The sequence below is a fragment of the Pygocentrus nattereri genome, chromosome 28 (genome assembly GCF_015220715.1).
Source record: "Pygocentrus nattereri isolate fPygNat1 chromosome 28, fPygNat1.pri, whole genome shotgun sequence".
In the NCBI taxonomy this organism is placed as follows: Eukaryota; Metazoa; Chordata; class Actinopteri; order Characiformes; family Serrasalmidae; genus Pygocentrus; species Pygocentrus nattereri.
Window position 1 is genome coordinate 12,142,968 of NC_051238.1, and position 24,276 is coordinate 12,167,243.

At 37.3% G+C, this 24,276-nt stretch overlaps 2 protein-coding genes across 8 annotated transcripts; both read right to left on the reverse strand.

The window, feature by feature from the left end:
• Window positions 1-2,111: 2,111 nt before the first annotated feature.
• Window positions 2,112-11,893, reverse strand: LOC108442995 (tumor necrosis factor receptor superfamily member 14-like). Of its 2 annotated transcripts, none has more exons than XM_017723355.2 (9): window positions 11,575-11,893; window positions 9,896-10,017; window positions 7,352-7,472; window positions 7,100-7,258; window positions 6,758-6,842; window positions 6,530-6,675; window positions 6,133-6,200; window positions 4,947-4,987; window positions 2,112-4,860 (listed from the first exon to the last, which is right to left on the reverse strand). In XM_017723355.2, the coding sequence occupies exons 1-9, from the start codon at window positions 11,612-11,614 to the stop codon at window positions 4,830-4,832; spliced, it is 813 nt and encodes a 270-aa protein (XP_017578844.2). In that variant the 5' UTR covers window positions 11,615-11,893; the 3' UTR covers window positions 2,112-4,829. The 2 variants fall into 2 exon arrangements, with proteins under 2 accessions (XP_017578844.2, XP_017578846.2); XM_017723357.2 differs by having other exon boundaries at window positions 7,352-7,477; window positions 9,934-10,017; window positions 11,575-11,888.
• A 64-nt stretch (window positions 11,894-11,957) lies between these two features.
• Window positions 11,958-20,837, reverse strand: LOC108442994 (tumor necrosis factor receptor superfamily member 14-like). 6 transcript variants are annotated; one of them, XM_017723351.2, is made up of 9 exons: window positions 20,619-20,837; window positions 16,494-16,842; window positions 14,823-14,948; window positions 14,137-14,292; window positions 13,940-14,027; window positions 12,849-13,006; window positions 12,684-12,733; window positions 12,517-12,557; window positions 11,958-12,143 (listed from the first exon to the last, which is right to left on the reverse strand). In XM_017723351.2, exons 2-9 carry the CDS (start codon window positions 16,693-16,695, stop codon window positions 12,104-12,106), a joined length of 861 nt encoding a protein of 286 aa, XP_017578840.2. In that variant the 5' UTR covers window positions 16,696-16,842; window positions 20,619-20,837; the 3' UTR covers window positions 11,958-12,103. The 6 variants fall into 6 exon arrangements, with proteins under 6 accessions (XP_017578840.2, XP_037391492.1, XP_017578836.2 ...); XM_037535595.1 differs by lacking the exon at window positions 20,619-20,837 and adding an exon at window positions 19,916-20,123; XM_017723347.2 differs by lacking the exon at window positions 20,619-20,837 and adding an exon at window positions 19,762-19,906.
• Window positions 20,838-24,276: the final 3,439 nt, after the last annotated feature.

A 24,276-nucleotide genomic window follows, 5' to 3' on the forward strand; every position in this document is an offset into this window, starting at 1 on the left:
TTGGGTTTACTCATGTACGTTCCTCTGGGGCACGGTATGCAGGTGGTGTTGGTGTCAGTGGTGCAATCGCTGACGAGCACCGTCCCTGCAAAACACAGACGCTTTGTAGCTGAGGTGAAATTTAATGATGACAAGTGAATCAGAGAGAAATGAAAAACATCTTCATAGTGTCCTGGATGGAGCCCTGGAGGCATGGAATGAGATCCTCACGCACGGCATGGCTTAGTAAGGCATAGGAAGGAGATAATTAATCCTTCACCACAGTTTAATAAGGCATCTCACTGCCACACTTTACTAAATCGTGGCCACAACTTAATTATCTCATTCCCATGCCTTACTAATCCATGGCCATGCATTAACATCTCGTTCCTATGAGTTACTATGCCATGCCCATGCATTATTGTTATTTATATGGGATGTCACCAGCAGGTCTCCGTGTTCTTGAACTTTCGTCACTTGCTGCTTGATGTTACTTCAGCTACTTAAACAATGTAAGCCAAACAGCATGGGCTGTTCATTCTTATTCCGAATAACACACACAACCGGGAAAATTTAACCTAGTTCTATGACCATTTGTGGTTTCTCCTTGTTTGTTTTCCTTACGCCCATCTTTTGCAGCAGAATTCAAAGTCTATGCAACTCTGGTAGATATGAGAGTAAAAGTTTAGACTATTTAACTGGGTGTGTCCTCAAGTGACTCCTTGACTACACACAGGAGCATAACACATTGAGAAAATGGGGGTGGAATCACTTTAGTGTAGGAGACATAACACAAAGGCCCTGGCTCTGACAGCCATCTTGAAGGAAGAGATAGAGTACTGACCATTTTTTAAAAGACACTGAATTAATTAATAGAACATAATAGGAAGGATATAGTCAAATCTGGTAGACCGGAGACGTTGTAAATGGGCTACATTTAGCCAGCTTCCAGAAGAGGGCACCAAAAAAGCAGATGAGGGTGGTAAGGAGAAGAAAAATAAAAAGAATAAGAAGAGTAAAAATCACTGAACTGTTTTGTTTTTAAATAGCTGTTTTGTACAATACTTTGTACAAAATTCTTTAATTCATCAGATTATATACATACATACATCACTTAGTCCCAAAGGTGTTATTGAGGTTGAGGTCAGGAAACTGACAAAATAATGAGCCTAGTCTACTTTATGGGGACATTCATTTAGAATTGATTCCCAGATTAATATGACACACTGCTTCATTAAACATATACACACATCCTCATTGCTGTAATAGTGTTATTGAGTCAGCAGAGCATTGGTGACTTTGATGCACTATGTGCCTTCTCTGCAACCCGCTCTGTAACTTTGCATTCTTTAGTCACAGTTGATCATGAAGATCTAGCAGGGAAGAAATTTTGCTAACTGGCTTGTTGCAATGGTGGCGTCCTATTACAGCACCAAGCTCGAATTCAGTGGGCTCTTTAGAATGAACCATTTTTTCACTAGTGTTTGTAAAGGCAGACCACATGGCAAGGTGCTTGCTTTTACACACCTGTGGCACTGAAACTGAATGAAATGTCTCTTTATCCCTTAGGCTATTTTTTAAAACTTATTTTTAGGCTAATATATATAAACATACTCTGATAGACTGTTCTGTATCACTGCCTCATTCAAAAAGCAGTCCAGGTTGACACACTCCTTCTAACTTCTGCATGAATGGGTGAGGTTAAACTGCTATGGACTAAATTCAATCCCAGATGTCCAAAACTGACTTCTTACTAGTCGCAATTCATATCCAACATAGGCTAATTTGTAGAATTACATATTAGATTCCTAAGACTATATTTCAAAACAACAGTCACTCATGGTTTATGGCAGGTCACTGCCATGAAGTTAGCTGAATAAAATTATACCACAGCCACTCAGTGTGTGGGGTTAAAGCCCTGCTATCACACATGCAGAAGTCTGTCTTTGCACTCAATAACTTTAACATTTGCACAATGCACGTGTCTGGCGGGTGAGGTAAATTGTGTAATTTATATATGATCATTTCATTTTGAACACTTAATTTTGAATCTAATTCTGAGCCATTAGTCTTGACGTCTACGATGGACTGGCGACCTGTCCAGGGTGTATCCTGCCTTCTGACCGATGACCGTAGTTTTGGTGTTTATTTTTCAGATTTATTTTTCCCCAGTCACCACCACGGTCCCCTTCTGCGAATGTCTGCTGTTGTGTCACCACAAAACAATTACTCAAACAAAACAGCTGGCATTGTGTCTACTTCTGAGTCTAAGATGTAGATGCGGCGTCAGTCAGGTTCAAACTGATGATCAGGGGGACATTGAGTAAATAACAATAAAGACACAGAAACAAAAAATAGAAACAAGCCAATTATTGAAATATTCATCTTAAAACAAGATGAAAACAAGAATATACAACAACACTACACAAACATATAAAGAGATACAGCCTGTACAGTGATTATTCAAGAGCTAAACAGACAGAAGTATTACAAAAACATCCTTGGTTAGAGACAATTTCATAAGATGCCAAGATTATTTCAAAGTTGAAATCCTTAACCATGTTCTTTCAATGAATATAATTGTTCCTCAGATGAGCAATTATTGAGTCATAAATTATTAAGTTATGCTTAGGTAACACACTTCACCCTTAAAACCCCTCAGCAAGGCATAACTTCCACACCGCTCTGGGCAAGTGTGCTCACTGCCCCCTAGTGTGTATGTGGTGTTTCACTTCACGGATGGGTTAAATGCGGAGGTGAAATTTCCCCATTGTGGGACTGATAAGGGTCACTTAATCTAATCTAATCTATATATAAAAGGATATTCACATTTTAAGATAACTTCTTTAAGACTGGAGAGAATGAAGTGGCTTGTATTATACATTAGTGTTACACAACACTGACACCATATCATCTCAGGATCTGGTCTGCACTGGTTAATCCACTGTTTCTGCTAGTGTAACTACCCCAGTGTATATTACACACACACACACACACACACACTATAAAGACAAAAGTATTGTGACACCTCCACATTACACCTACACCTTTCCATTTCACAATAATAGCACTTACAGTTGACTGGAGCACATCTAGCAGGAGAGAAATTAGGGTGTTCCGGGACTTTTGTATGTATATATTTACACACACACACACACACACACACACACACACACACACACACACACACACACACACACACACTCTCACTCACACACACACACACACACACACACACACACACACACACACACACACAGGCAGTTAAAACAAACAAAAAAAAAAACAACTTTTCAAAATCAAAAATACAATTGATATAAAAATAGTTTTATGTGTAATATGAAGTTTGTATTTAAGGCTTTATTGTAATATGTAAAAAAACAGACTTAAAAATAGAATGCATAAAAAAATCTTAGAAAATTTTTTTAGCAAGAAGTAGTTGCTTTATACAAAAAGTATTGCTTTTAATAGGCAATAGTGACGTGTTATTTTGCTGTAGCTGGTGCAGAGGTATACAGAACGGCAGTGGTGCCCTCAGATCCTCTAACATTAGTGTACTTTAAATGTTTTTCACATTTAAGCAGTATTAATGCTTTTTCATGCAACTCTACATAGTAAAACTGGTGTTGTCGTTTGGAAGCAATGATGAAGGTTCAGTCAGCCTAGATTATGGATCGTTCGACAATGATTGATGAGATATTTAAGTTTATAATACTATTAAATATTTATATTTAATTCAATATTTATATTTAAATTTATAATACTATTAATACTGTTAAAATGGTACAGAAAAGTATTTTGTCATTTTAGTCTGTTGAAAAACTCTGGTTATGCCCAGAATTAGCTGTTTGGTGATGACTGCTAGGCTATCCCGTTACAAATGCTAAACAAGTGGCCAACAACAGTGCTAAACTGTTTAGTTTCTCACCGTCAGCAACATTGACTTACTGCCATCACTCCTACCTTATCCCTGTATTCAAACACCAGCTAGCAGACATCTGGATTTCTCCAGAGGAATTTGAGGGGTGAACCGCAATTTATCTGACACCAGACAGAGTCCTCCTTTTTATGTACGTTTAATCTGAAATTGGTGCATTTGTTTCTTGTCTAATCTACAGTATCATCAATTTGCTGTGCTGTGTGAGTGATGGAGCACTGCTTCAAGCTATCCAGCTGCTAAAAACAGCTAGCCTGAAAAGATAGCTCTCTCACTGTTTCCTTAGTTATTTTCATTCATTTCGATTTACCTGACAGTTAAGTTCTTTTCATTTATATGACTGAGCGCTGTAACAGCACTTTGATGAGCAGATGTCATTTAACGCTGCTAAAGCTTGTTAGGATGTACAGAAAGAGGTGAGTTCACTGTAGGACAGTACAATTACTCCAATTATTTCATCACTCACACTTGGTCACAAGAGAACAAATTGCTGGTCATTCCACTCAAACAGGGAATGTATAACTCCACATTTCAGACACTACTAAAGTGTATTTGGCAACTCTTTTTCACTCGTCACCCCCTCCCTCTCTAATCATGTTGAAAAACTCGGAAGTGCACCTTTTCCCGACAACAGCCAAGTAGTGTCGCTTTCCATGCAGTAGAAAACGGCACCACAGCTGTCCCTAGAACGTGGTAGTGTGATAATGGTCTATATAGAAAATGTATCAAACTTTTCTTATAGTTCTATCGAGGAAAGTTATGATATTTCTCATTATTGTTTTATCACCCAGCCCTATTCCTAGCCAATGCGGGATGAGAGACTCCATATGCCATGACAAATTCTGGAGATTTTTTCACTCCATGCCACAAGTGAAGTGTGAATAAATGACCTCTTCGGCAGTCCACAGTAGAGCTAGGTGAAATCTTCTTCCCTGTTTTCTTCTCTAAAGGAAAGCAACAAAACAGACATTTAGTTTCCATAATAACAACTGCCATTTTTCATTAATGAAGCAGACAGAAACTCTCTTACGGTGAATTTAATGAACCTGGTGCTGTTTCTTCTATAGGACTCTGTGGGGAAAAACACAATCAACAAGAAACATCAATAGACAAGCATTTCTACTGTATAACTTCAGAGACTTAATCCTATTATAATAACAAGAATTTCATCTTCAACTGACAATCACCTATGTAAACTAGCCTGCATGTTATGGCTATCCACTTAGCAACTGCTGCCGTTAATCTCCCGGAGGTTGACGTGACCAATGTTTTCTGCTGAGCACTGTCAAGTGTTGTCTGTTGCAAATTATCAGGGCTAACACTGTTGGTGTTTGATGTTGCTTGGCTTACATGTGATATCGTAGGCTTTATGCACTCCAGTGATACCTAAACTCAGGCGGACAGTAGCTACACATGGCCTTAGTTTTGTCAAGCAAGCCTTCTGGCAAAGTTTTGAAACGGAACTTTCCAATCATGTTTATATATACCATCAATAGACTGTGAGTGATTTTCAATACAGTCTGATTCACCTGAAGTCTAGAGTGACACGCATTCAATTTGCACCTTCAACTACAGGTGACGCATAGGGCCAAAAAGAACCTGTGTTAATGGCACTATTTTGTTTTTAACTGTATTAAAGTGAAACTGCATTAATGCGTTATTATCACAGTAACTTTGGCAACCCTAAATATTACTTCTACTTATTACTAATATTACTATTGTAATTACTCGTACTAATAACAGTGTTAATTAAGAGTGGTATATATTTGCATTTCATTTGTGCCCTGCGTGTTTTCTGCAGATGCACCCACCATTAGTTACTGTCAATACTTTTCTCTCATGCTGCTTCCTTGCTGCCAGTAAACACATTCCTTTTTTTCCCCACATTACAGTTCACGAGTACTATCAATGAGCAGATATTCTGTTTGCACATCAGTTTTGTAAAGACTGAAAATCAATGGATTTAACACAAAACATTTCTGTATCATCACAATAAAAAAGAATAACAATAAAAAACAAGTATTTTCATTCCTCTACTTTTTAAATCACACTAGCTGAAAAAATTTAAAAATAAATAAAGTTCTTGCCCTCTCCTGTAAAGTTGCTATTTTGGAAATCCTTGGTTTGGACGATATACAGAAGCTAATTTTGACTGCACCAAGTATAGACAGCTATATAATATATTCTATATAATATATATAGAAGTCAACACTTACTTTTAATGTTGTATTGTTACCACCTGTGTTATTGGCTATGTTGTTAACTGCAGAACGCTTGTTATTAACTGCAGAACAAACAAAAGATCAGTAATGTAAAGCATTAAATATCATGTAAATTATGCACTGCAATACAGGTTAAAATCTTAAAGGTTTTCAGTTTACATTGGATATCTGAGCACATGGCAATATCTACATCATCAATGTGCACAAATGACACCAAATTCCATATAACATGCACATCTGCTTTAATAAGAACAAAACTGGTTTAATGACATACAGAGAACTGTAAGTTCCACTAAATCATGCATTTATAGTACTTTATAATTTTTACTACTACCAAGAAATCATACTGTGGTACTATAATGAATTCACTCAACACTGAAAATATACTCACCACAATATAAAACTGCTGTGCATAAAGCTAGAAAAACTGCTGCTGCTGCTGCTATGAGGCCGTGTCTCTGTCTGGTTTTCACTTTGCACTGAACATCCTTTACAGAACTGCCTTCTGTGTCTTTGACCTGATCTTTGACAGAACAGCTGAAAGAAAACATCAAAGGGTGTTTACAAAATGTACACTACATTATCTCTGTGTAACTTGTATGACACAATGTTAACTTACTCAGTCCATTTAGTGCAGTTTATACCCAGTGGAGAATAAAACCCATGGGGACACTCCTCACACTCAGTGTCCCCGTCTTTAGTTCCTGTTAATAAGTAATCAAGCATTAAAACCTCAAGATCCATAAAGACACTTAAATACATGACCAAGATATGAAGTTCCTATCACCAACACTGTGAACAGTTCCGATTTGCTAAGTTTTGTAGCATTTCATATCAAACCACTCTAGATGACTTTGTTTATGCAGGTGAAAAATCAGTGGAACTCCCCTTCAATCTTGAAGTATATTACTATTTGAGAACAGAACGTGAAGAGAGAAAAGTCTGAACCATCAGTACTGACCTGGAACTTTAATTCCCTCTCCTGGTTCACACTGTCTGTGCTTCAAGGGAAATGTGCATCCTTTGTTTTCATCTCTATCTTTGCAGTAATATCCATCCAGGACCCCACACACTGTATTCCTTTCTTGGGTACAAGTGTGTAGATTGTAAAGGCCTTGTTCTAAAATTAAATCACAGACAACATTAAGCTTATAAAAGCACACACAACTGCACATTCACAATGTTAGAAAACACACGAATACAAAAGGCTTACCTTTATCACAGATTTTACACTGAAAGCACTTGAAAAAACCATTGGGTTGATTCATGAATGTTCCACTGTGGCAAGGTATGCATGTGGTACTAGAATCACCATCGCATTCTCTATAAACCACCTGCCCTGCAAAACACAGACATTTTGGAGATTAAGTAAAATTTAATCATGAGGGAAATAAGAGGGAAATGAAAGGGTAGAAAAGAAAATAAGAGTCTATTAAGCCTGGATAAATTGTTTTAAACCTGTCATGACATGCTACAATGTAAACCAAAGCAGAAAATATGATGTCTTTAATGCACTTCTTCTGTAACATGAACTTAAACGTAGCATCCAGTAGATTAAAAACTGAAAAAGTTAATGCCTCACCTTTGCAATTTCATTCTTTTATGATGTATGTGCATGTACTTTTCTTCTTAATTCCTTAAGGCCATGCATGGTCCCTTATTTAACTTACAAATCAGTTTCATAGTGCTTACTGAATAATTCATAGTATCTGCTTGAGAACAGGTTTTAAAATGGACAGCCAAATAAACTTACACAACTGAAATAAAGCTCCTTAAATGGTTCTTGGCTTGGACAAGAGGATCTATGAAAAATCTTTAGTAAGTATATCAACTTTATATACACAAACAAACAAAGACACACATATGTATGTATGTATGTATGTATGTATTTATATCACATTATATTATAGTATATTATATTACACTGATCAGGCATAACATTAAGACCACTCATTGTTTCTATGCTGATTGTACATTTTGTCAGCTAAACTTACTAGGTGCACTTTGTAGTTCTACAATTACTGACTGTAGTACATCTGTTACACCGCTGCCGCTCTATATATCTCTGCAGCAGCTGCAGCAAAATACCACGTCACCATGGACTATTAAAAGCAATACTTTTTGCATAAAGCAACTACTTCTTGCTAAAAAAATTTCTAAGATTTTTTTTTATGCATTCTATTTTTAAGTTTGTTTTTTTCGTTGGGAGTGACAAGGCTGGACAAGATTAGAAATGAGCAGATCAGAGGGACAGTGAAGGTGGAGCAGTTTGGAGATAAAGCCAGAGAGGCCAGGTTGAGATGGTTTGGACATGTGTTGAGGAGGAATAGTGGATATATTGGGCAAAGAATGTTGGAGATGGAGCTGCCGGGTAGAAGGAGAAGAGGTAGACCTCAGAGAAGGTTTATGGATGTAGTGAAGGTGGACATGGAGATGGTTGGTGTAAAAGTAGAGGAGGCAGTGGAAAGGGCAAGATGTAAGCAGATGATCTGCTGTGGCGACCCCTAAAGGGAGCAGCCAAAAGAAGAAGAAGAAGATTTTTAAGTCTGTATTTTTACAAATTACTATACCAACTTTCTGCATACAAGCCTTGCATCACCAAGCGCAATGCAAAGCGTCGAATGCAGTGGTGTAAAGTGCCACCACTGGACTGTAGAGCAGGGGTGACATGTTCTCTGGAGTGATGAATCACATGCTTCTCTATCTGACAATCTGATGGATGAGTCTGGGTTTGGCAGTTGCCAGTACTTGTGTGACTGCATTGTGCCAAGTGTAAAATTTGGTGGAGGGGGGGATTATGGTCAGGGTTGGGATCGCTACTGAAAAATAGTAGTTAGCTACTTTGTAGCTACTTTCCCAAAATGTTTAGCTAGCTACAATTTAGCTACTTTTCCAGAAAGAGTAGTTGCTACTTCTTAGCTACTTTTTGAAAAGTAGTGGCTACTTTTTAGCTACTTTCAAAGCGCGATTGTCAGAATGTTTTTAAATCTCCACCTAACTCACCAAACAAGCCCAAATGATGCATTTAATGATGTGTCAGAAAGAAATTTATTATTGAAAAGCTGCAACTATACAAAAAGATCACAGAATAGTGTAACCACCAATCAAACACCAAAGGTGTGACATACAATAAAAATTAAGACTAAATGCAAAGTCAATCATTGCAGATTTGTTGCAGGTTTTTCCTAACAAAACCAAAAATAACCAAATACAAACCAGAGAATTTTGTGCAAAATGTTGTCAGCTGTTGGAATAAAACTGCTTTAATTTAAAAATTTCAGCAACATACATTATTCAGACACAACATTATGCTCACCTCCTTGTTTCTATGCTCATTGTCCATTTTATCAGCTCCACTTACTCTATAGTTGCACTTTGTAGTTCTACAATTATAGACTGTAGTCCATCTGTTTCTCTGATACTTTGTTAGCCCCTTTTACCCTGTTCTTCAGTGGTTAGGACCCCCCGTGGATCCTCACAGAGCAGGTACTATTTGGATGGTGGATCATTCTCAGCACTGCAGTAACACTGACAGCTCAAAATGAATTAAAGAATATTATTTGAAAGGCAATATCACAGATAATTGAAATGCTTAAGTACTATTTGAATGAATTCCTTCACTGGAATTGAACAGACAGTGTGAACTGACTGACTGAATGATGTATGCTTATTTTGAACTAATATTACCACTATTAGTACTGTTTTTTTTTTTTACTATATTAGCAAGATGAGGCAAATGTCTGTAAATTAGTGTTACCTTTCTGCTACCAATGATGTGATATAATCCGTAAATACCTATAGAACACATGGGACAACACTCTCCAGCTCTTGACCGATATTCACTTGGGCCACATCCATATGAGAGAATAATCTGAAGCCCTGTGGAGACACAAACAGGTAAGTTTCAAAATATCCAGTTACAGCCTAGCTTGGGTAAAAGCTGCATTTATGAATCTATTAATTCCAATGTCACATGCAAGTTAGCTATAAACATGTATTTTTGGCCTATTGAAATCAAGAACTAAATAACAAAATAATACATGACTGAATTAAGAGCAAAATGTAAAGTGATTTATGTATTGATTATTACTGTGTACACAGATTAATAAATGCATTAACTGATTCATTATCGTTAAAGTAAGAAACTATTTCTACACAACAAGAGGACTGAGATTCAACAGACTAGCACGAATTAAAGATTCAGACCCATTTCAGACCGTGATTGACACGTCCAGCCAGTCAGTCCTTTACAGGCGCAATGTTGCTACTGCCACGTTTTAAGGTGGACCGGGAAATGTCTGCAGACTGTACACGTTCTTCATACTAACGTAACGTTCATGCTAATTAACGTTATGTTAACGTTACATAACGTACAGCTCAGAACTAGTGATAGGAATTCCGGCTCTTTTTAGACATTATTACCAAATTATGTGTGATACGAATTAATAATGTAAATAACATACATTACATTAGATGTTTATTATTGATCTGGCTTTATTTATATGCACTTGCTTGTCTTTTCTAATTGCATTGATGGATGAACAGTTCGCACATGCCTGTGCAGCTTGTTTGTGGATATGAAATTTTAACTTCAGTCTACACTCTGCCTTTGAACTGTCTATCACATTAAATCTGTCCAAACTTTACTACGTTTCCTGTCACTCCTTTTCCTCTCTCTCGCTCTCTCCTGTCTCCCGAGAATTTTGCGGGAGACTGCTGCCTCTCCCTTCTGCTCGTGTGCTCACCGTGCTGTGTGAAGACTCACAGACTTTAACAGAAAAAAACCGTTCACTTCAAAGAGCCGATTCTTAGAGCCGGATCATTGGCGACCCACCCATCACTACTCAGAGCTCATGGGTCACGCTGAAGGCAGGCTGTGCTTTGTGTGATTCAAGACCACGGATAACTAAAGCGGGACGTTATTCTTAACATTGCTCACACCCTGCGTCTAGAGAAGCATCAAGTCTGGACGGCTAACGTCACTGGAAACAACGCCTAACGAAACAATACTGAAATTTGTAATAGGGTCGATGCGTGTTACTTCACGTAATGGAGACCATATGCATCTTTAAAGTGATAAAAAAATGACTGTTCACTTTTGTGTCCTGAAGTTTTATATATCTCTTATATCGCATTTCATGCAGAGTTCTTTGTCTGTGGTTTGGATTGTGGTTAAGTTTGGTTTCCGCTCTTCTGCTCGAAGCTCAAAACAGCTCAAATGGCATTTTTCAGCGAATGTGAACATTTTCGCGCTTCAGTCAAGATGATTCGGTATTTAGGCCTGTATGATGGACAAGATTAGGTGCGGTACTTCGGACTTCTGCCATTTTATGCTTTGGCAGATCTCAGTAAACCATACTGTTCGGTTTACCCCGGGTAAAGAAAGCGCCATGACACGGGGTGTAGATCCTCCAACAGACTACACTCTTTACTTACCGCAAATGCTCAAACTGACGACCAGGAACACGCTTTTCATTATTTCTTTCCGAATAACATGAAGACATAGGTTGTTTTAGTCCCATGACTTCCTGTTCTTCATGTTACTATCAGACGGTCCTCGTCCTCTGGAGCATTGCTGCATATCTTCGGTAAAAAATCCCGCTCAGTGCAAAAACGTCTCATACGACGTCGCCTATAATGAGGCGCATTAATAATATTAATTATATTGCTCGAAAAAATTCATGGGATTCCGTGAAAGTGTATAGATACAAAGTCGAAAGTAAAACGATTACCTAACCACGCAGTTGGCGGCTATTCGTGACCAACTGTTGGGTGCGCCCCCTTGCGAACGTACTGTACCATAACATCATCACAAAAGACAGAGGAACAAACAGAAATTTTTAATGCTAATATTTTCAGGGTGTTTTTTTTCGTAGAGCTGTTCAAACGTCGATCCAAATGTGTTTCCTGTTTTCAGTGCCCATGTGTCTCAATTTGAGGATGTTCACAAGCAAGTCCTTCTCAATCACAAGACCCTCCTCATAGAACAGTCACCTTCAAAGCCCCTGTGTGCAAGGACACATCAGAAATCCAGAAATCAAAATGAAAAAACCCTTAAGATAATGAACTTGGGTATCACAAATATGTGTGTCTATATTGTTTATAGACTCATATTTTTTAACTTTGTCACTGTGTTATCAGTCTGTCCCTGCAAATTCACACATATACCTTAAACTAAAAGAATTATACTGACAAAGAATTCTATAATAATAATAATAACATTTCATATTTAGGTCTAAGTAAGCACAAGCAGACATAACAAAACCAAAAGGTGATTTTGTTTCATTTTATCCTCAGTCCCACAGGGACTGTTACTGGAACTGTAGATTACAATAGAAAGAGATAGAATAGAAAGTACTTCGCTCACTCGTGTCTTACCTTCCTGTTGTCACCACAGGTGTCATTGTGTTGAATGTTGTCTTGAAGGAAAAAAATGATTCATTTCAGTCATAGAACCACTTTCATTGCCTTTGTCTAAAATGGTACAAATGACTTATTTAAGACTACAGTAAAAATAAAAAATTTTCAAGTAAAACAATGCTTACAGATTCCTCTAATGCAGTTTCTTGAACAACAGCTGATTGAGATGCACGGTCTGAAACCACATTTCAACAATATGTTCAAATTACAGGTAAAATATAAAAGGCTAGGCATACAACATTTTTTGAATGGGAAATATGGATTATTACTGGCATGCCAGACAGTCTTACGTTTAATTTTGAGAAATAATATGATAACTGCCACTGCTATAGTTACAACAAGAGGTACTATGATTCCAGCTATGAGACCAGCTGGAATTTTATTTCCACATTCAGCATCAGAAGAAAGTGTTCCTGGCTTTATTTCTGTAAGTCCCAGGTCTTCACATCTGTCAGAATGAAACAAAAAGAATGGTGAAGTCATAGGACTTCTCTTTCCCTAGTTCACTAGAAGCATCACTGAGATGATCTAGATCAGGTGGTCCTGGAGGGCTCTAGTCCAGATGCAGTTTGGTGATTTTCCTTCTCAAACACATACTGTACAAAACAAAAGTCAGATCTACTCAAAACTTTAAATCAACCTTCTGTATTGCTTTATTCATTTTCTCAACTTCGTTTAATGAAGTTCACCTTTTATCTAAATTACATATTCAAACACAATATACATTGAGCTAAATAAATAAAGATTTAAAATTTTATATATATTTTTTACAAAGTTCCTCCCCCCCATGTTGTTACGTTAGCAGGTAACTGCTCTTTATCTAAGCCTAGATAGTATTCTCTGTCTGAGCCTGGCGACTATGAACTATGTACCAGCCAATAGATCATTTTAGTAATTTTAGCTTATAAGGTGTCATCTTAGCTTAAAAGGTTTTGTTTACCTACCTGAGATCCAGAGTTCCTCAACCTCAGTGGCTGAGTCAATCAAAATAATAATTTAAGCAGAGAGGAGTTACTCTAAGCTTTGTGAATAAAGGATGTTAAGTTTCTTTCCAAAATTATCTTTGAACTTTGACTTCAGTTATCATTGTATTTATACACATTCTATTTGCAAGCTTGATCATTCATTCCTCCCTTGTTAAAAATTATGGCATTACATACATCCACACATCAAATAAACACTTGTTTGCAGCATATGCATACACTGTAACATCTATAAATCTTTTTCTTTTTTATTATTGTTCTGAAATCAAATTTGTACTTGGCATTATTATATATTATTATTATACTTACTATAACTATTTTGGAAAAACTTGGGTGGATTATAATTCATTCACTGATGAGATTAATCATTCAGTGACTTTTGTCAAATGAACACTTACTTTGAATGAGGTTGACAAATCTGAAGAGAGCCATTTGAGAAGGTTCCATCTGAACATTCAGCACATTCAGTATCTTTAAATGCTGTTCCTGCAAACATACAAGTTCTGCTCAGTCTCAACAAAGATGAATAACCCAGTAATTAAAAGTATAAAATATGTTACTCAAAAGATTCATAGTTACTATATATTACACCAACCTTTATGCTTTACATATTGTCCTGGGCGGCATTTTATGTGTTTCTGTGCTACTATACAGCCGCCTCTGTGCTGATCGATACAGTAATGTCCATCTAGTGGCTCACAGACTGTGTTCGATGATCGAGTGCAGGCAATGTTTACTCTTAAACCCTGACCTGTGAAAAACACAGGGACCTCAATATGTGTAATAATAATAATAATAATAATAAATATTATTATTATTATTTTTGTTGTTTTCATAGCACTTCTAATTTTATTTACAAAGTCTGTTCTCTACACAGGAAAACAAGTAAAACATTAGAAAGAAGAAACACAACTGATCCTTCAGCTGATTATCAGTGATTTTCAAGTCAGGGCCTGTGAGGGCCATTTCAAAGCTTCAGCTGGAGTTTCATGAAGTAGTTCATGGTGAAGTTATGTTTGGATGTTTTGAGGTGTATTTGGATCATTGTCTTGTTGCGGAAGCCAGCCTCTTTTCATTTGTGTCCCAAAACATAATATATAAATCCCCATGCATTACAACAAGTAAAATATTGTGACATTTTGTAAAATGTGAATGTAAGATGTAATGTAGTACAATATAAGTGGCCCTAGGCTTTTGCTGTCAGTATAACTGTAATAAATATGTTTTGTATTGTGTTAAAAACAAAGCACACAGAAGTCTACTTATAAAGTACAGACTCACCAGGATCACACACTGTACAGTGAAAGCAGTCTCTGAGTCCATTTGGTGCATCAATGAACGTTGAATCAAGACATGGAACACATGTAGTGCTTGTATCCTCAGTGCAGTGTCTATAAACACGATTTCCTAAAAAGAAACATGACATTCCACAGATTGTTTTCATCACTACAGATTTAAAGATTGAAGTTTTGGAGAGCCCATATCATAGAACACTGAATTTTCCTCACATTTCTGAAATAGAAGAGTGTGATGCAGTACGTAAACACAGTTAAAGTTTCAAAACATACTATTCACTCACAAGATCATACAGTCCATATTTGGAAAAATAAGCTAAAAAAGCAGGCCCTTTTAAATAGATATGTTCTGTAATGTCACAGAAACCAGTACATTTACATTCAGTTGTGTGCAAATGTTTGGGCGACCCTGACCGAAGGACATATTTTATTGATCTTTGAAGTGATTTAAAAAAAAAAAATCTTTTTAAATATCGCACTTTTTGCATAATTACATTTGATTAAGTTTAATATTGATGTTTGGACACCCTAAAAGTAACACCCTTTTTCACAGCTTAGAAACACTTTTTGTAGCCAGCTAGGCTTTTTCACCCAGTGTTTCTTGAGAAATACTTCTAGATTAGTGACAATCCTGAAGTGCTTTGCAATCAGATGTTCCAACTGATTATCAGTTATTCATGGTGAACTTTCAGATATGTTTTGGTTTATTGTCCTGTTGCAGAAGCCAGCCTCTTTTCAGTTGTGTCACATTTGCTTGTATTGCATTCCCTGCCACGCAGCCCCAGAGCATAATAGATCACCCCCATGCTTTACAATTAGTAAAATGTTGTTTTTATTCTTTTCAGCTGCTCTTTTTTTTACCTCCAGACATACCTTTGGTAATTGTGACAACAGCACTATCCAAAATTCCTCTGTCTATCTGATAACTCATGTTTGTGTGAGCAATGATGAACACTAAAATAGTGCACCATCATTTCCATCCAGGTTTTTGCTGTCATATGGGGGATTCCATACCTTTCTGTCCAGTACACTAGCATGTCTGTTTAGAATAGTATACATTTCTTGGTATTCCAGATCTTGCCTTGACTTCCAGAGTTCCCCTTAACTGCCATTTCTTAATGGCAGTTCAAACAGTGGAAACTGCAAGTTGGAAGTGGACTTTTTGTCTTTTTATTGCCTTCCCCTGCCTTGTATCCATCAGTTAGTTTCATGGTCAGATGGTTTAATAAGTCAGAGAATTTGTTACGCTCAGCAATTGTGATCAGTGGACAATTCTTGATGGCGGTTCTTGACCTGCTCAACCAGTTGTAACAAGTAGTTAAGCCTGAACCAGGTGATGATGTTCTGAGATTACAAACTTTTGCATATGCCACAATTTCTAGTAACTGTGAATAAAGCAACTGTGCACTGACATCTGTAGAAAATTCTGACATCTGTAGAACATAAAAGTTATTTTCTAAAATAGTTGTAGAAGTATTGGAGGCGGGGGTTAAAATTCAAGACAAATGTACAATGTAAATCTTTTAGCATACAACCCTAGTCCTGGAGTACTGCCTGCCCTGCATATTTTAATGTTTTCCCTTCACCCAACAAACCTGTTCCAACTAATCAGTTCCAACTCTGTATTAAATCTCATAAGCATCAGCTTTTAGCTTACCAGGTGCACACATAGGACAACACTCTCCATTCTCCATCTCATATTCGGCACGGGCACATGCGCATGAATAGAGTTCAAAATTTAGGGAGAAAATAATAGTAATGAAAAAATATAACGCCAGTCTAGAGATCATCTTAAAAGTGCTGTTGTAGTGTCTTATGTTAAAAAAAGCAGAAACAAATGTTTCTCCTGCACTTTTCATCTGTCCTGCTGTATTAGCTTCAGATCATCTGCCAAAACATTTGCAAGTTTACTTCATGCTGAGGACAGTTCTACAGCTCATCATCTTCTCAACACATTCATTCAGTTCAGAGTCCTTGTCCAGTTTTTCCATTTCTTAGAGGAGGATCTGAAAAGAAAGAGCAAACCTGTTAGAATGATGGAAGTCAATCACAAATGAACAACCAAGTGATAAACTCTGAATATGAAGAAAACAAAAATGAATGAATGGAATTCTGGGAGATTTCAGTGTAACGAAGATTACAATTACTATTCAATTACAAGAACAAAACATGGAACATTATTCTCGATGGGACAGATAATCAACTGTCATATCTCTGCACGTATTGTAGACATAATTAGATGCACCATCAGAGGACACACTTTTGAATCTGTCACAAATGAATAACAACCAATGGATAAATTTTGAGCTTAAAGAAAACGACTGTATAACTCATATCTCATTCTCTCTGCACATTGTTGTGCACTGACAATCTCATATCAAAACTTGGCATGGAAACAACTGAAACTGTTTAGAAATGCATTGTTTTAAGCAGCACTGTATGGCTCAAACAAGCAGAGGAGCTATACTGAAAACCATTCAATAACAAATATCTACTCTACCAGTAAGTCACTTCAGTAAAAGTAAAAATGATACATTCCAGATCTTTTCAGAGATCAATACATGAAATTACGAATTCATGTTATTCAAACTTTAATAACGAAAGAAAAAGTGCATGGCAAAATATTCAGTTCCCTATTTTTATTCTTTTAACTGTATTGTGCTTCAGCAGCATTTATCAGTACAGCATAATATTCAGTATTACCATCAGTTTTTTATCATTGACTTAGAACCTGGATCACACAGGAGCAAATAATGAACATTAACAGTCATGGACATGAGAATCTATAGACTATAAAGTGCCACACACTGAACTCCAACACACATTCCATCTACACTGGTGAAGCAGCAGAGTATGTGCGTCACTACCTATACTCATAGAATGTGATGTCTAAGTTGATATGGATGCAGAATTGTCTAAGCCTTTTATACATAATACCATATTCTCATTTTAGCAGCAAATATATGAAAATTATAGATGATATCTATTAGCATTATCAGTGAGATCCTCAAATTTTGCTGGAACAAAATTGCTGTCCAACGGTTGAATTATGAAGGCTTCATTACAAGTTATAAGCCATGCATCCTTATTACAATGAACAAAACCGAATATGGTTTTGAACAGATTAAAAAAGAAATAAATGCACCAAGATGTGGATCAAGGATCATCAGTGACTACAATACAGACTGACTAACTTAACTGAACACTTTAGGCAAACGTCCTTCTCTGTTATTACTTGAAGTCAGTCTCTGGATCTCTTACTTGATTTTGCTATGTTGCTATGCAACAATAACAAGCAAAGCAGGAAGCTATCAAAGGAAAATGGAAAACATGATCCAATGCGTGGGTTTCCTCCGGGTTCTCCGGTTTCCTCCCACAGTCCAAAGACATGCAGTCAGGTCGATTGGACGTGCTAAATTGCCCCTAGGTGTGAGTGACTGTCTGTGTCTGTCTGTCTGCCCTGCGATGGACTGGCGACCCATCCAGGGTGTATCCTGCCTTACGCCCGGAGACTGCTGGGATAGGCTCCAGCACCCCCCGCAACCCTGACGGAGAAGCGGCTTAGAAAATGGATGGATGGATGGATGGATGATCCAATGCCTGCATTTTAATTTGGGGGGTATTTTATAGTGACCAAGACAGCTGACTTGTTTATTCAAGATTCAAGACTCAAGACTGGTTAGTTGTCATATGTATTCAGAAAACAGGGTATTCAAAAATACACAGCCATTCTTATAAAACAACATAAATATAAATAGATGTTCACAGGGGGCATATACAAAAAGGGAATTACACACAATAGACGGGTATACCAGACACCAAACAACAACAAAAAAAGAAATGGCACCAAACAGTTGAGATGACCGGCAGCAATTTGGCAACTGATTAGAAAACATGGTTTTATTGCAACGCTCCAGACTGTTCCAAACTGAAGGCTTACATAACTTTCAGTTTGATTTGACAGCAGGTCTAACAGGGATATTCCAGCCTTATTCTTTCTCTTTCTTTTTCACAGCATATCTCTCAATTTGCTCTGTTGAAATCCCAGCGCTTCAAAGTGGAGCAGTGTGGTCTTGCCAGGATTTTAGCTCAAGATCTCTTGAAGATTAAACAATTAAATGTCCATGTCCAAGAAAGAATGAAAGTGTGATTTAACTTAGTTTGAAAATGTGAATTGACAGCAGTGCGGCTTCAATAGTTCCTCATGGTCAGACAGAAAGCACTCTCTATGCTTAGATAAAGAATAGTTACCTGTTTAACTGTCCAAATAAACAAACTACAGCAAATGCTCCTTAAAAAAAACCCTTACAACCCCCCCACCCTTTATAAGTTGATCTTAAATTGCATTTCATAGAGCTAGCTTACATAGGCAGTCCTGAAAACTGCTAACAGTACAAGTTTGGAAAAGTGCAGATAACTAGTTGAGAAAAAGGATCCAGCTGACATGAGTTTTATTTAACGGTTATTTGAGTTTGAAGAAGTTCTTACTTTTGTCGACCCCCACGACAAATCCAGCGCTCGACGTAGCTGTGAGAGTTCAGTTTCTCCTCTGTTCAGTTCAGATTCTCCAAAATCCCCAAACAAAATTCCTGTTTCCTATTACATATTAAAGTAATCCTTTTATGCCCGTTAAAAAGCTCCCGAATCCGTGGATCGTTACCAGCACCCTGCGGTTTCGGTTCGTAAGGATCTAATCGCAGAACAGAGCTCATACATATTTAACAGTCTACGTACCTATAATCATTAAATCTTCAGATCAGTAGAGATGATACATTCTTATTAAATACACCCAAAACTGCGATGCAGTGCGAGAATCAGTTTGTTCTTTGTACCACATTATTTGTAAGTCGTTAAATAGTCTATCACTGACCACACGGAGACAAACCAAGTCTTTGATTAGAAATGCAGTGTGGGGTTTTATGTACCGTCTCTCCTCTGTGTCGGAAAGGGTTCGCTTCCCAAGAGCTGCGGTTCTGCCGTTCAATGTCAACGAAAAAGTCACGCGAAGCAAAAAAAGCAGGAACAAGTTGCATTAAACAGCCCAGAAGGCAGTTTTACGTGGACCCGGTTGTAACTGACCTTTGTAGGCGGATACAACCAAGTAAGCACAACACAGTCAGTGATTTAAAGTTGTGGACAAACTTGGTGCTTGACTGAAAGCAGAAGGCTTTTACTGCCTGGGTCGCAGTAGAAAAGGACACCTGCAGGGAAAGATACTCGCAGGGCAGCTTTCTTATGATTGGGGTATAAGCAGTCGATTAGGACCCCATCAACTGTAAAACTTGGTTATTGCTTTATATTTGTTTTTACTGTTCTTTGGTCTTCCCGTATGTTCCTCCCGTGCCTGTGTAGGTTTCCCCCCACAGTCCAGAGACATGCAGTCAGTCACAAAGACACTCCAGTTTGATATGTGGGGTTTATCATGTGCCAGGTAAAGGGGAAGTGTTAGAAAGTCTGTGGGAAATGATTATGGTATATTATCAGTTGTTGTGACAATAATATCTTGTTTAATTTGATTGCATTACTTCACAGTTCCAAAGGGTTTATTTCTTCCTCGTGTCTCTTACCCCTGTGTGGTCAGCCTGCATGTCTCTGTGGTGCGTGTCAGCTTGGAGGGAAAAACAACCCATGAAGCATTTCAGTCACCAAACCACAACAATACGTCCAGGTTCCTCTAATGCAATGTCTTGAAATGTGCGTACTTGAAGCCTATTACCAAACTTAAACACACATTTAAAACATGAAACATAACAAGCCTAGACATAAAACACGAAACACTTACCTGCATGTTGTTACGTTTATTCCGACAAACTGCTACTTTTTAACACTACAATAACAGGAACTATGATTCCAGCTATCAGAGCAGCTGGAGTTTTATTTTCACATTCAGCATCAGAAGGAAGTGTTCCTGCCTTTATTTCTGAGAGTCCCAGATCTTCACATCTATCAGAGTGACTCACAGTTGTTAAGGAAGGCACAGTAACAGAAATTCTAAGTGAGAAAAAGAGGCTGTAAAATGGTGATGCAAAAATGAATTGTGACCATGTGAACATGTGTAGACGTCTTTAATGTTGTCCAGGGGGTTAGTGCATGTTGGTAGGCTAGTATTTCCACTCTTTCAATGTGTAGAGCTTAACTACTAGGCGGATGGGCAGATGAATGTAAATGTATTTAAATGTCTTTCATGACATCACAAACTATGAATCCAACCTTGAAACTTTGATACAGAATGAAACACTTTTCAATTCTGAAGAGCAAAGAGAAGTTGATTTTTTTCATGATCCATTTACTTGCTTATTTTATAAAAGCTCATTTTTTCAGTTGGGGCACAAACAGATTGATTCATTGAGAAAAAAGTGTGACCAGTGTCATTTCTGGAGCTTACAAGTGGATTAAACCTGATAGATTACAGTACAGGTATATTAATATTAAACAATAACTCACTTTATTTCATAAAACATACAAAAAATCTGTAATCAAAAATGTACAAATATGCAGGCAGCGCACACAGATAACAGTCATTATTTATTAATTCAGGTTTCACATGCGTGATTATTCTTATAAACACAATTTGTAGTGCATTAAAAACAAAACAATTTATGATGAGTATCCTTTCTCATGCACGAAATTGTGTGACAATAAAAAAGTTATTTAATAAAACTTGGTTTAGATTTAGTGATTTCATTATTAATAACTGAATCTTTGGATCATCACTGATTTGTTTAGACACCAATCTGAACATACTGCCTTTAGAGAACCTCAGCGAATGGAAGCACATGAGAAAAAAAAGTTCTCCCACAGGAAAATCAAGATAGCACAAGGCAAAGACAACACAAACCAAAGGTATAAAATGAACAGGACAGAAATGGGAGTACAACATCCAAACCCAGCTATGACCTTAAGGCAGGAGAGAATGGATTTTCTGTAAGTTACACAGTCTACACATGCAATTGCTGATTCATCATAAATCAAATTTATAATGTAGATACAGGTTGGAAACATTAATGAACGTCACTGGTGAGATTCAATCAACAAAGATAGAGTCCTTTGTGTACATCTAAATGATGTCAGCAAGAGTTGCTTTTGTTGTAATATGAGTGGTAGTCCTGCCTAAAAGTAGAGTCTAGTTCACCACTGCTATGTAGAGCTGTTCAATTCAAGAAAATAGAGCTGAATACTATTTTGATCCAAGTGATAGAATTTACTTACATATGACCTAATATTAAGCCTACAACCATGAAGACCAAACACCACAAACATACCACAGGCTTCATATATTCTTAATAAAAATAATCTGCATTGAAAGGTATATTGAAGAATAGTTATCGAAGATAACCAACCTGCACATGGTCACAGTTCTAACAGAAGTAAATCTCTATCTATAGTTCTTACCTGCCATGCAGCAGCATAGAAATCAATGTGGAGGATGCTTTCTTGAACTGAATAAACAGTTAAAGAAACCTTTACCTGGATGTTGAGCAGTCTTATGTTTAATTTTAAAATGAATGATAGCTGCTATAGTAACAGCCATGATGAGAACAGAAACTATGATTCCAGCTATCAGAGCAGCTGGAGTTTTTTTCTACATTCAGCATCAGAAGAATGTGTTCCTGCCTTTATTTCTGTAAGTCCCAGCTCTTCACATTTGTCAGAGTCAAACAAAAGAAATGATTAAGTAAGATGATTTCTCTCCATCTGGTTTAAGGGATTGGCATTATATAGATAATCTTGATTAGGATGGGCAGCACTGGTCCTGGAGGGCTGTGTGCAGCACAGTTTGGTGACTTCACTGCTCAAACACACCTGAGTCAATTTCCAGGTAACGATCAGATGTAGTAGGTGTGTTAGAGCAGGGAAATCATCAGACTGTTCTGGACACTGGACCCCCAGGGCAAGAGCTGGCCACACTTAACCTAGATCACCTCTGTGTTATAACAGGAACCAGAGTCTCCTCTACAATAGGAGGTTGAAAGTCATAAAAACTGCTACACAACAACATTTTACTCCTTCAAGCTGCCCAGTAAAAAGTAGAGCAGGGTTAAAGTTCATTCAAAGTGTTTTGCGATGTGAAATATTCTTTTTATTTATTTTGCTTTGTTTTGTTTCATTCAAATTATGTATTTGAGTTGAATAAAGCCAGTTGAATTGCTCATGACCACATGAAGTAACAGTTTTTATTGAAAAAATATTTCTACAGTGTATTATGTGCACATGTCTGCAGCTTAAGCAGATATAACATCTGAACATATGTTTTCTTCATGTTTGTTTTCTTGCTTTTATGCTGTAGATAGTTTGTAATCTGGACTGGGTGGCCACATGTGCCAGGTGTTTCTGGGGTTAAAAACATGCATCAAATAAAAAATAATGCCACTAATGACACTAAACAACTGAACACTCACTTTGAATGTGGCTGACAAATCTGAAGAGAGCCATTAGAGAAGGTTTCATCTGCACATTCAGCACATTCAGCATCTTTAGATGCGGTTCCTGCAAACATACAAGTTCTGCTCAGCCAAAGACAATAAAATAATGGAGCTGCTACTGTGATCCAGTCATGCATAAAATGTAAAGGCAAAAAGATTAATTTCACTAACCTCTGTGCTTTATATATTGTCCAGGGCTGCATTTTGTGTGTTTCTCAGCTCGTCTACAGCTGCCTCCATGTTGATCAGTACAGTAATATCCATCTAGTGGCTCACAGACTGTATCTGATGATTGAGTACAGGGAGTCTTTACTCTTGAACCCTGACCTGCAGAATACACAAAACAAAACTGTCCATCTGAAACAAATTTCTGTAATAATACAGTGCAAAGAATTATAAATGTGAACTTTTCTGTAAAAGACAGACTTACCAGGATCACACACTGTACAGCTAAAGCATTCTCTGAGTCCGTTTGGTGCATCAATAAATGTTGAATCAAGACACGGAACACATGTAGTGCTTGTATCCTCAGTGCAGTGTCTATAAACACGATTTCCTAAAAAAGAAACATGACATTCCACAGATTGTTTTCATCACTACAGATTTAGACAGTGTAGTTTTTTCCATACAGTGATGCCATAAGTAAACACTGATAGTTTCAAACTACGCTAAACAGAGAGCTTTCAGTCCATATATGGAAACTAAGCTGCCAAAACTGCCCTAAGCTGCCCTAAGCTGCCCCTTTTGAATACATTGGTTCTGCGATGTCACAAAAGCCAGCATACTTAAATACAGTTATATGCAAATGTTTGGGCACTCCTAGCCAATTTATGTATTTTGTTGATTTTTGAAGTGAAAAGAAGTAAACACAACTATCAGCAAACTTTTTTGAAATCACATTTTCAGCAAATGTTCATAGTTAGAAGCTAGAAGTGTTTCGGTTTTTGTTATAGCAGTTTTCACCTAGTTTTCCTTGCAGAACACTTTCAGTTCTGCGTTATTCTTGGTCTGACTTGT

Coding starts and splice junctions, on each gene's coding strand:
- LOC108442995 (XM_017723355.2), bottom strand. CDS start 11,614: ATGAAAAGCGTGTTCCTGGTCGTCAGTTTGAGCATTTGCG. Junction 10,018..11,574: donor CGTCAGTTTGAGCATTTGCG/GTAAGTAAAGAG, acceptor GTGTCTCCACAG/GGCTTCAGATTATTCTCTCA. Junction 4,988..6,132: donor GTAACAATACAACATTAAAA/GTAAGTGTTGAC, acceptor TTTTCCCCACAG/AGTCCTATAGAAGAAACAGC.
- LOC108442994 (XM_017723351.2), bottom strand. CDS start 16,695: ATGAAAAGTGCAGGAGAAACATTTGTTTCTGCTTTTTTTAACATAAGA. Junction 14,949..16,493: donor TTGTCCTATGTGTGCACCTG/GTAAGCTAAAAG, acceptor GTTTCTTTTTAG/GAAATCGTGTTTATAGACAC. Junction 13,007..13,939: donor ATTTGTCAACCTCATTCAAA/GTAAGTGTTCAT, acceptor TCATTCTGACAG/ATGTGAAGACCTGGGACTTA.